Here is a 12263-nt window from a genome sequence, read left to right as displayed (position 1 = left end):
TTGAACTGATACGTGCCCATAAAACAAGAACCGAAATAAGTGATTGGCTCAGAATTTATTTTATTTTTAGATTAATATTTTTAGACTGAAGATGTTTCTAATTTTTTACTATAGAACTAATATCTATAATAGGTACTGGAAAATTCAAAACTTAACAATATAAAATATTGTACCTATGTAGGTATTCTTATAATTTTTTAACTACAATAAGAATAACTTCTGAGAAATTTTGAATTAAATTGCCAAATAAATTTCATCGATATTTATAAAAAAAAAAAACTAAACAAAAACAAAAAATTCAAAAGCCTATAAAAAGCCTTAAAATAGGCGAATATTTTGAAGATTAAATTATGTAAAAAATATGCCAATCTAAGAAACTGGTGAAATTTTCAATTATCTACGACTTACACTTTTTGAACAATAACAATTATTGTTCTGGTCTCCACTTATACATTTTTTTTTCTACTTAATCTACTCGTACTACATAATACTATATAATATCTATCTATTATTTTTACCATTTTACCTTTTCGCGGCTTATATTAGTGTATCATCACCAAAAACAGTGAAATGAATTTGAAGCAGTGTTCCGTACGCGTTGTAGACTTTTATTAATTAACAGTAAAACAATTAATGCTTACCTTAAAAAAGGCTGGTAAATATAATAGATTGACAATCCGAAACTTTTCAAAACGTGCCTCGCTCCAATTAGCCACTGTCCGCACGTAAGACGTGTCTAAAAAACAAACAAACAAACAAAAAACAGTAGCATTATTGTTATTTTACGAGGGCTGTGAATTCACGGCGGACTGAGGGGTGCTCATTTTGGTCATTAAGGAATGTGTGGATTAATGTCTAATTATACTGATTAACTAACCGATTACCGTACATTAAATCCGTGATATTTCGATTAGCGCGCCACAAACACACAACTGTCGCTTACTGTTTTGCAGGACTAGAGTATTTTTTATTTTAATGGGTTTCAACACTCAGCTTTTCGGCGGACGTCATGTGCGTTATTGTCACGGTCGCATGTAAAATATATAATAATATGGGTAATATGAACTCTTGGATCATGGACCGATTATCTTCACACGGTGTAATACGCATGATGCAGAAATGTGTGTTTATACATTTACAATTATTGTTATTGTTATTGTATACAAGTTTGAACAGTGTTAATAGCGTTTATGCACATCGACGGATTCACAGAATTGTACTGTGACGTTTTATAATAATGTTATTACATGAGTACAATTTATTTAACGCATACAGCATACACCACTGTACATTAAGCATTAGTTATTAAATTCATAATACATGTGTTTCACTATCTCAGTACATTGAACATTGATAATATTCGTATAATATTATGTATACGAAGAAGTAAAAACGATACCTATTGTATGCACATCGTTCACCTGTTATTCTGTGGTGAAATTCTTTAGGTACCTACGTAAAGTTTTGAAATTGTGTTTGTCTACTGTACATAATAGTTTTTTTCAGATCGAAGTGCTGACAGACATCATAAAATTATATACATATATATATTTTTTATTATTATTATTATTAACTTATTTACGATGACGGCTGATAATAATGGTACATATTGTTTGTCTATGATATTAAGTTTCTCTTGTGCAAGCACTTAGTTTTGACAAAAAATAATCATCTATTTATGGATTAGGGTTTAGGTCTATTGTTTTTGTTGATTGGACATCATTTGATTAAGTAATATCTTTTTCACACTTTACAATTACAATACCATGTCTGTGAAGATAGCTCCTATACCACTGATAAGAGATTGGTTGATACCAATTATATTTAGTTGCATTTACTTTATTTAATAGGGGTAATTAAGTAACTAGACTTGAAACCCCTTAGGTAAGTGTAATAGTGCATTTTGAAAATAAAACCCATATAATATTGCTTTTAATCTCTGTACACTATACCTAATGACTAATGAGTAATTATTAATGACTAATGTAGGCACCAAGAATCAAATTAAATGGTTTTCAAATTTATGAATTTATATAAAAAAATGTATGCTAATTATAAAATTACATAAATATTGATAATCTACAAATTATATTATGGTGTCCATATTATATACATATGAAGTAAAATTTGTAGTCAATATTATTACTTATTTTTATTTTTTGTTTCATTATTATTTATTTATGTTCATTTTATCATCACTGTATGATGTTTTTTGATTATTTGAAAAGTATTAACTATGTACCTAAATATCTACACATATTTAAATTATACCATGTAAACTAGGATAGATACTTAACATAAAAAAATCAATATTTTGTCTCCTCTACAAACCATAGGTAGTTTTCAAAGACAATCCATTTATTATATTTATTTAAATTTAATCTTTGAGGGCTATTTTCAAAATATATTAATCCGTGATTTATTTATATTATCAAGAAATAACAATAAAATGTATAGTAAAAAAAAAAAAAACAATTTTATGTATGTATACTTACAGACAAATTGCTTGAAGATGAAATATCACAAGAAAAAGTTCCTGATTATTCAAGTGATACATAATAATCTATTTAGTTATATATTATTTTATACTTTTATAGTGTTATATATATTTTGTGTATGATTTTTAAAATGTTAAAATTACATATCTAATCATAAGAACCTTCAAATCATTTTTATAATTTGAAATAAAATTATCAATTTAAATAAAATAAAAAGTACAAATATTTACAGTAATTGGTGAACCTACTTAGAAAAACATACAACTGAGTAGAAAATTTGTACTATTTACAATTTAATAGTACAATATGTTAAGTCCATTTCCTTGGCACCCCCACTTTGGAATTTCAAAACAAAACTAAGAGCCTTTTTTTGTGCTGATTTGTGCTTTTGAACTTCCCGAGATACAAACGTTTTTTATAGGGGGTGCTGGGGAAATGGTTGCACCCCCATTTTCATATTTAAAAGTTTGAATGGTAATGAATTAATCTGTGCATCGTTTGAACTAATTTGTACCGAAAGTCCCGAAGTTTGTGCTTTTGTACTTCCCGAGATACGAACGTTTTTCATATGGGGTGCCTAGGAAATGGTTTTACTAACTTTTAACCCTTATAAAAAGTATCATAACGCCTTAAGGCTATAATTACCCTTAGTAAGAAATAGTATTAAATATTATTTTGTAATTTGGTATAGTATAATTATAGTTTTAACAATAATAATAAATAATATAATATAATATTTATTAATTATTTTTAATTTAAATTGTCATTTAAAAAAATATATACTAATTATTATATGTTTAATATTGACTATTAAATATTAATGCATGTACCAAAATGGCAAAATGTCTAAATATGATTTTTTTTTAATAACACCGAACGTGTTGCACTGTATTATCAACAATATATGCTCAACTACTTATTAAATTATCTCCAAAAATAATTGGGACATTGAATAGGTTGTTCATACAGTTCGAAATTCGTATTTAAGATCATGTTCAAAGTTTGTTAAGAAAATGTGCACCATGTTCTATTATATGTGTTAAAAAGTTTATCGACATACAGTATAACGTATAAAAGAAAAGGAAGAACTTGTGAAAATAATCGATTTTGAAATGATATTTTTTCAAGCATATTTTAGGTAATTGGAAAACTATAACCTAACCTATATTTTGATTTATAATATTTTACTATTGGCAAGTAAATGTTTAAATCATTATAGTTCAAATGCTAAAGAAATAAGGGACAAATTAAAAATGTATGTTGATCATGCAGGAGCTTTAGAGTACCAACAGAGACAGTTATAAAAGAAAATTAATAGACATATATACTAAAAATAAAATTTGTACTAATCTTTTGAACAATGCTTTTTTTTGCAGCAAACATCAATGCTAATATGTCCTCTTCCAATTGAATTTTTATATTATTAGGTAAATCTTTCATTGTTTCCATCAAATAGGTGCAAACTGGGTCAGTCACTGATGGTGTTGTAGGTGGTGGTGGTGGTGTTTTGGGCCTAGACGATATTAATTCGTTTAAAATAGCTTCACCAATAACATCATACGTTTTTCCTGAAATTTATATTAAAATCACACAATATGTAGAATTTTTTTAATAGTTTAATAATTAATGGTAAAATAGTATCAAGTTGACTGCCACGAGTTTTTTTGTGAACTTTTCTCTATTGCCATGAGCATCATATTAGGGCCACGCGTTGACTTTCCTCCATTGCCATGAGAGACACATATTGATGCTCAACATTTTTAAATGTTGAAATTAAGCATACATATTATACCTCAGTTTTGTTAATTTTTTTGAATAGAGAATAAAAATCTAAATATATAACTACTTGTAGCATTGGGACTTATGACCGGTATTATTTCATACATTTAAATTAAAATAAATCAAATTTCCATTATTGTATAATTTACCATAAAATGAGCAGTTTTTAGACTTGTGTAGGTACAAACCGACCTCTATGCAAAATTATATGCAAAAACGGTTTACCGTGAAAACTGACAATTTCCAAATTTGGAAAATCACGTTTACGAGCTGTTTGCCGGGAAAACCGTGGGAGATATGACGAAAACCAATAGAGATTAAATTGTTGTCCGTAAGGATCTGCATAAGTTCTATTATTTAGATTTTTCGAAAACGTGTTATTTAGGTTTTTTAAAAACATCGTATACGTCAAACGCCATTTAAAAAATAAAAGTTTTAAATAATGACTTTTTGGAAAAACGAAAAACTGGTCCTAGTGAAGAATCCCTCGGAGAATAAATCGACCTCTATGCAAATTGTACGTCCGGCCATCGGTTTACCGGGAAAACGCGATTCCATGGTGATTCCTATAGAGTTTGTATAAAACGGCGGGTGATTCCATGGTGATTCCTATAGAGTTTGTATAAAACGGGGGGTGATTCCATGGTGATTCCATAGTTTGGAGTAAAAATACTAAAAAACATAGAGTCACTGAGCTGACGATTGTAAGTAAGCCGCGCACCGCGCAATCATCCGTGTGCCATGCAAATACATTATGAATCAATTAATTAAAAATCGAATAATTGTGCGATCGAAATGAGACTTGCACCATTGCATTACACTCGTACTCGGCTATTATCCCTGTTAATTTTATGCAAAAATACAAAAAAACCCTGTAGGCACCGAGCTGACTACTGTTAGATGTCCGCGCACCGCGAAATCACCCGTGTGCCCGTGTGCCATGCAAATATATTATTACATTGTTCCTGGCTACCATCCCAGCAAATTGCATGTAAAAATACGAAAAACCGTAGTCTCGTAAAATTTTCATGACTGCTGGGTGATTTCAGTTGTATTATTTTATATTATAATTTAAGTTATAATATAAAATATTCTATTATTGTTTTAGGATTCCAACCGCAGCATTCTGGCTTTTTTTTTGTGTCGTTTCATAGTTCGTGATTATAATATTATGATAACAGTTTAATTGTTATTTGTGTGGTGGTTGATGATTCAATGGTTGGCCCATATATTATTGCAATATTTTTGAATAATTTTTATTTTCAATATGGAAAGTCCCGGATCCATATCGCTGCTGATCCCCCCATACCACCTCTCTATGTGTCAACTGCACTGGTCGGTCGGTAAAGACTACCTAATCAATTGGGCTCTGATTTCATTTCTTCGCCGACTGTACAATGTACACCATCCGTCATTGTTGCTGTTCTTTTTAAAGTAATGTATGTTTTGTATTCATAGTAGGACTGCTGTTATTGTTAATTATACCTTAAAAGAACGTAATACTGGTGTTTGTTGTCTCCGTCTTACACGTGCGTAACATAGCAAGTTTAAGCTCAGCAGAACACTCGTTGGTTTAAAAAACTAGAGTACATGAGTACCTTCATGTTTCATAATAGGTCGACTCACTCTGCCCTGATGTCGGCTCATTATTCGTTTTCGCGTGGGACTTATTTTTATACCTATTATTTAATTGTGTCTTGTGAGCGAATCCCTCTACGCACTAGTAACAGCACCATCTACGCGTGAGTTACAGCATCAAAATTAATCTCATTTCATACATTCTAGGTTAAAATGATAACAAGGAAGTCGAAGAGTTGGAAGGCTCATATACTGGCTACTGCTGACGACTACTGTGCGATTAACATTGTTGGCAAGTTATTGAGACTCACGCCACACACTACTGGTATGATGTCCGTTCTGCCAGAAGCCGGAAACGATTATAAAATACACGACACACAATTGTCATATTACAACTTTTCGATTCAAGAGTCTAGTCCTTTCTTGTATACCAAAAATTCAAGATACAGAAATAATAGGTACACGGAATTGTCAATTTCGGCCAAAAGAACCATAAAAAAAGGTTTGTATCTTTTTTAATGAATGTGTATTATATATATTAAAGCTAACGACTTGTTACAGGTGAAGTTATAGAAGGGTTACCACTTACCCAATTGAAGCACAATATATTGTCCGTGGTCAAAATGATTATTCGTTAATTAAAAGTGGCAGGACAAGGCTACATTTATTATTCCTAGGACCCGCTGCTTTTTGTAACCATGATTGTGAGGCAAATGCAGAAATTATCTGCACATCAAAAATAAGAAGTGATGTAAAAGCAATTGAAGACATACAAGCAGGAGAAGAAATAACTGTATACTATGGCCGACACTACTTTGATGATGATAACCTGCGGTGTCTATGTCAATCGTGTGTTCTTAATCGGTGTAAGTATTCTGTTAATCTTTAATTCCATACCTACTTAAAATTATGAATTTTTTTTTTTTTTTTATAATAGCAGAGGTATCAGATAACGATCGTATAGAAGATTTAGATATGTTAGATGGTAATTATTTTTATATTAATGGAATTAAAACATTTTTAAGCTCAATTTTAACTATAACATTTTCAGGCGATGAGTGTTCAATAACGGAATCGAATGCGTTATCACCAGGACGTGGTTTAGGTAATTACTGTGAAATGTGAATGTATTTTATGCAACTAACTAAATAATTAAACTAAAGATTTTTTTAGATAACTTATCACTTGGCCATCATGACCATTTTATTACACCACTAAACGGGTACGACAATTCTAATGAAGCTAGTGAGAAAACTACCGAACAGAGTAAGTAACGTTGATTTCTATACAATAATCAAAATATTAAAGTCAATTTTTCATTTGTTTTATAGTAACTGTTGTTGATAAGTCACCACCGTCTAATACTAGTCCCCGTGAGGAAAGCGATAATGTTTTTGATGCCCAATGTAAGCAGTTTATAATTTATCTGTGCAATACTTAAAATATTAAGTTAAATTTTAAAATACTTTCAGCAGTCGAAAATTCATTGACAACACCCGCTATCATCAGTTCAAACAATGAGTCGGGCGGTTCTAATGACACTAGTGAGAAAACTACCGAACAGAGTAAGTAACGTTGATTTCTAGACAATAATCAAAATATTAAAGTCAATTTTTCATTTGTTTTATAGTAACTGTTGTTGATAAGTCACCACCGTCTAATACTAGTCCCCAGGAGGAAAGCCATAATGTAAATAACTCCTTCCAAACAACACGAGCGGACCCCCCTTGACATCATATTTTCCCCAAATGGTGTGATAAATCGGTATTGTATAATTCGGTTTTTAATTAGGTCATATTTTCCCCAAATGGTGTGATAAATCGGTATTATATAATTCGGTTTTAAATTACATCATATTTTCCCCAAATGGTGTGATAAATCGGTTTTTAATTAGGTCATATTTTCCCCAAATGATGTGATAAATCGGTATTATATTATTCGGTTTTAAATTACGTCATATTTTCCCCAAATGGTGTGATAAATCGGTATTATATTATTCGGTTTTAAATTAAGTCATATTTTCCCCAAATGGTGTGATAAATCTGTATTATATAATTCGGTTTTTAATAACGTCATGCAGCAAACATCAATGCTAATATGTCCTCTTCCAATTGAATTTTTATATTATTAGGTAAATCTTTCATTGTTTCCATCAAATAGGTGCAAACTGGGTCAGTCACTGATGGTGTTGTAGGTGGTGGTGGTGGTGTTTTGGGCCTAGACGATATTAATTCGTTTAAAATAGCTTCACCAATAACATCATACGTTTTTCCTGAAATTTATATTAAAATCACACAATATGTAGAATTTTTTAATATTTTAATAATTAATGGTAAAATAGTATTAATTAATGTTGATCATTACGATTCTTGGTTTTTTGGTTTCTATTCAAACTAAAGTATTCTTATATCTCATTGTAACTGTTCATCCTCATTATTGTGATTACTAATAAATTATTAATAGCATTATATGGACCATATTATTTTTTCATTTTAATATACAACAATTAGTATTGATTTATAAAGATATTCAAGTAATAATATAATGATCAATAAATTAAAATAATATAGATAATATGTCATAATTATGGGTATTTATGGTAATTGTAATTATAATAACTACATAATTCATCTATCTATAAATAACATAGACATTTTACTTTTTCTTGATGACGAAGCATTTGAAGTGGTTGGACTATTTTTGTCAATTTCAAGTGTCAAGTTTGAAGAAGTACTAAAAAAAAATATGTATCATGAAAAACAAAAAAAAAAACTTCATATTTTTAGAATTGGTATTTCAATGGTCACATATATAATATGTAGTATTGACTGTTTGCTGTAATTTACATTTAATATAATTTAACTATGAAAAAATAAACAAGGTAAATTACTTACGTTGGTTCAACAGCTAAAATGTCCTCAAGAAACTTGAGTTCCTCAAAATGCTCCCATACTTTTAATGGTGTACTGCCACTACCAGATGGACGTTTGTAACTTTTTTTTCTCTTGCATACTTATCCCTCAAATATTTCCATTTATTCATAATAGACGTTACATCATAATTACCTAAGAAAAAAAAACCCCAACAAACACGCAAAAGAATACACAAATACAAACCATTATTCAATAATAATACAAAATAGCTTGATAATAGATTGGACCAAACCTCCACACTCCAAATGGACCAATTCCCATAATTTTCTTTTTTTAATTTCAGTCCGGTCCTTTAGAGGTAGACGATGGTCCCACAAAGCAGGATGTTTAAGCACTGCCCCAATAATATTAGAATATAAGGTTTCATTACTAACTGTATCATCTACTATTTCGGTAGTCTTTGGCCTAATATTTTGTGGCTTAATTGCTGTCCTCACTTGATCCAGCGATTGTGATGTAAATAAATATGTATATAAATATTAAAAAATATAATTGAATAATGCAAATATTGAATTACAATTATAAACAGTATAATAATAATGCCAATGGTATTATGATTTAAAGTAGGTCTGTTAACTGAATTGTTACCTACATACCAAGGCTATATAAAAACATATTATTTAAATATAACTTCAATATTTAATTTGAAAATGTAATAATTATACTTAACTCTTAACATGATACATACCTAGTACATTACAATCGTGGATGAAATGAGGCAAATACAACCTTTGGCATTTTGAACAAGTTTTAACCACAACAGACATGGCAAAATGGTACCTATACAATAGTCAATATTCAATATTGCAATACCTATAGCAAACACGTATGACTGACTAGTGACGACTGTCGGACTGTATGAGCTACGACTGATACGAGCAACGAGCGTAGTTCAGTACTTCGTAGTTTTCGGCTTCGGCGTGTCGCAGTTACAAGATTGTCTAGATATGCAAATCGCTAATTTGAAATTAATAATTTGTTATCAGTAATTATAATCATGTCATTTTAGTCAATATTCAATAATAATAGTGATAGTAATTAATAATCTATAACCACTCTTTAACCGTTTTTACCAGAAACGACAAAAGTTGAGATGTATTCAATTCTAGGTATCCTCGGTTTAAACTTGGTTGTACCAACATACCAAAAGTTAAACGTCCAATCAGAATGCGATTTGACCAACACGACACGACACACGACGTAGCTGTGAATGCGCCTTCAATGTGAATGATAAGAAATTGTATTTGTTATCGTAAATCGTTATCTACGGCTATTTATAGATATTTACAAAAATATATTTACCATTACTGATGGTGTTTACTAGTAAAATAAAAATTTCAAATTTAATTTAAAGTCATAAAAATGAATCCATACGAAATTAATGAAATGTTGGATTCCGATTTGGATGATTTTGACGATGACGACTCGGATAAAGATCCAGATTATAACAATTGTTAGTAAATACTTATGTTTATTATAAATGGTATATTCAAATTTTTGCATTTTAATTAAATTAATAATTTTTAAAAATTATTAATAGAATAGCTGCATTTGAAGACGATTCAGATCCTGATCAAATTGAACCTGAAGAAAACGGTATTTTTATAGAAATAATATGTTCCTTATGCAAATTATTTATTAACTAACATTGAAATTTATTTTAGATGATGCACTGTCAGGAATATATTATTTTAATGATGAGAATATTAACAGAATCGACTCACTTGCTGGTATTTATATATTTTGTATAATTGTATATCACAGATAATTACATTGGTTTCTTATAAATTTCAGATATATCTCATATTAGTGGTTCTGAAATGTCTGTCGATTCTTCACCACCTGCTAATATACTAAGTACTACACCTCATCAAGCTCATCAACAAATTGATCGCCAGTGGAGAGATGATGACCATAATATTAATAATTATACTTTCAACACAAATAACAACAATATTGGTTTGGATCCAGATCTAATTGACACTCTCCAAGATGGAACACCATTAGATATTTTATCAATGTATAGTAAGTAATGATTTAATACACAAAATTGTGATAGAAACTAATAGATATGCTGCTCAACTATTGAGTGCTAGAACAATTTCCCCACATGCACGTTTAAACAAATGGCACGACACAAATGAATGTGAAATAAAACAATTATTTGGTCTTCTTATATGGACTGGATTAGTTTCACTACCATCCTATCATCTTTATTGGAGTTTATCAAGAATTTATTGTACACAATTTAGTACTATAATGAGCCGTAATAGATTTGAATGTTTAATGAAAACTCTACATTTTTCAGACAATACTTGTGCTGACCCTACAAATAGGTTGTACAAATTAGGAACAGTTATCAATGATATAATGATAAATTCTAATTATTGTATGCAACCAGAACAAAGCATGTGCATTGATGAGTCCTTAGTTAAATTTATGGGAAGACTTGCTTTTAAACAATATATTAAAAATAAAAGGGACAGATTTGGCATCAAAGAATTCAAATTATGTATTTCTCCTTGTTATACTATTGCTATGAAAGTATACTGTGGAAAAGAAGTTAATAATATGTTAAATGTTGGAAATGTTGGAAGTAATGTTGTAATGGAATTAGCAGAACCCTATCTTGATAATGGCAGAACTATTTTTGTTGACAACTGGTATTCAAGTGTAGAACTAGCTGAATTATTACAATCAAGAAACACATATTTAGTTGGAACATTAAGGTGTAATAGAAAGTCTAATCCGAAAGAAGTAACTAAAAAAAAATTTAAAAAAAGGGAAATTGTATCTCAGCGAAGCTCATCTAATGTGTTGGTACTGAAGTGGCGGGACAAACGGGATTTAGTCATGATTTCATCTAAACATGATAGTGCTCTTACAAGTTTGAAAATAAGAGGAAAAACGGTACAAAAACCTACAGTAGTTGTTGATAATAATATTGGGAAAACTTCAATTGACCTCTCAGATCAGATGACTTCCTACTCTAACCCTCTTCGTCGCAGTCAAAAGTGGTACAGAAAAGTTGCTCTAGATGCATTATTAAACATTAGTGTTGTTAATGCTCTAGTTTTATTCCAGAAAGTTACATCTTCAAAAATATCTATAACAGAATTTAGATCTACACTTGTAGAACAGTTAATAAATAAAGAAACTATCACAGAAATTGTATCACAAAAACATACCTTAGAAAAATCAAACAGATCTAGATGTGTTGGATGTTACTCAAAAGCAGTAAAAGAAAAAGGCAGAAAATATGCACAGAATAATGCAAAAAAAAATTACACTAAATGTTTTTTATGTAATAAACATTTTTGTCTTGATTGTTTCTTTGAGGAACATAAAATTGTAAAGAAGTAAAGTTTGTATTGGTTTGTTTTGATTTATAATTTATAAAATAAAGTTATTGTTACCTATTATTATTTTTATTCATCTGAGTAGACTGGAAAAAGATATTTCTGGTTTTTACTAC

General features: G+C 29.8%; 2 protein-coding genes and 1 pseudogene across 2 annotated transcripts; 2 read left to right on the top strand and 1 right to left on the bottom strand.

The window, feature by feature from the left end:
- Nucleotides 1-3791: 3791 nt before the first annotated feature.
- On the bottom strand, nt 3792-9901 carry LOC126552141 (uncharacterized; annotated as a pseudogene).
- LOC126552140 (ras guanine nucleotide exchange factor R-like) lies at nt 5539-8034 on the top strand. The gene is made up of 9 exons (XM_050206731.1): nt 5539-5711; nt 6063-6357; nt 6417-6721; nt 6793-6840; nt 6907-6960; nt 7029-7121; nt 7187-7261; nt 7328-7420; nt 7486-8034. The coding sequence occupies exons 4-9, from the start codon at nt 6831-6833 to the stop codon at nt 7584-7586; spliced, it is 426 nt and encodes a 141-aa protein (XP_050062688.1). The 5' UTR covers nt 5539-5711; nt 6063-6357; nt 6417-6721; nt 6793-6830; the 3' UTR covers nt 7587-8034.
- A 273-nt stretch (nt 9902-10174) lies between the features above and the next one.
- LOC126552463 (piggyBac transposable element-derived protein 4-like) lies at nt 10175-12151 on the top strand. The gene is made up of 6 exons (XM_050207164.1): nt 10175-10241; nt 10334-10384; nt 10453-10518; nt 10583-10645; nt 10848-12025; nt 12128-12151. The coding sequence occupies exons 1-6, from the start codon at nt 10175-10177 to the stop codon at nt 12149-12151; spliced, it is 1449 nt and encodes a 482-aa protein (XP_050063121.1).
- Nucleotides 12152-12263: the final 112 nt, after the last annotated feature.

The sequence above is a fragment of the Aphis gossypii genome, chromosome X (genome assembly GCF_020184175.1).
Source record: "Aphis gossypii isolate Hap1 chromosome X, ASM2018417v2, whole genome shotgun sequence".
NCBI classification, from domain to species: Eukaryota; Metazoa; Arthropoda; class Insecta; order Hemiptera; family Aphididae; genus Aphis; species Aphis gossypii.
The sequence above is the reverse complement of the archived record's forward strand: the minus strand, read 5'-3'. Positions and strand labels throughout refer to the sequence as shown.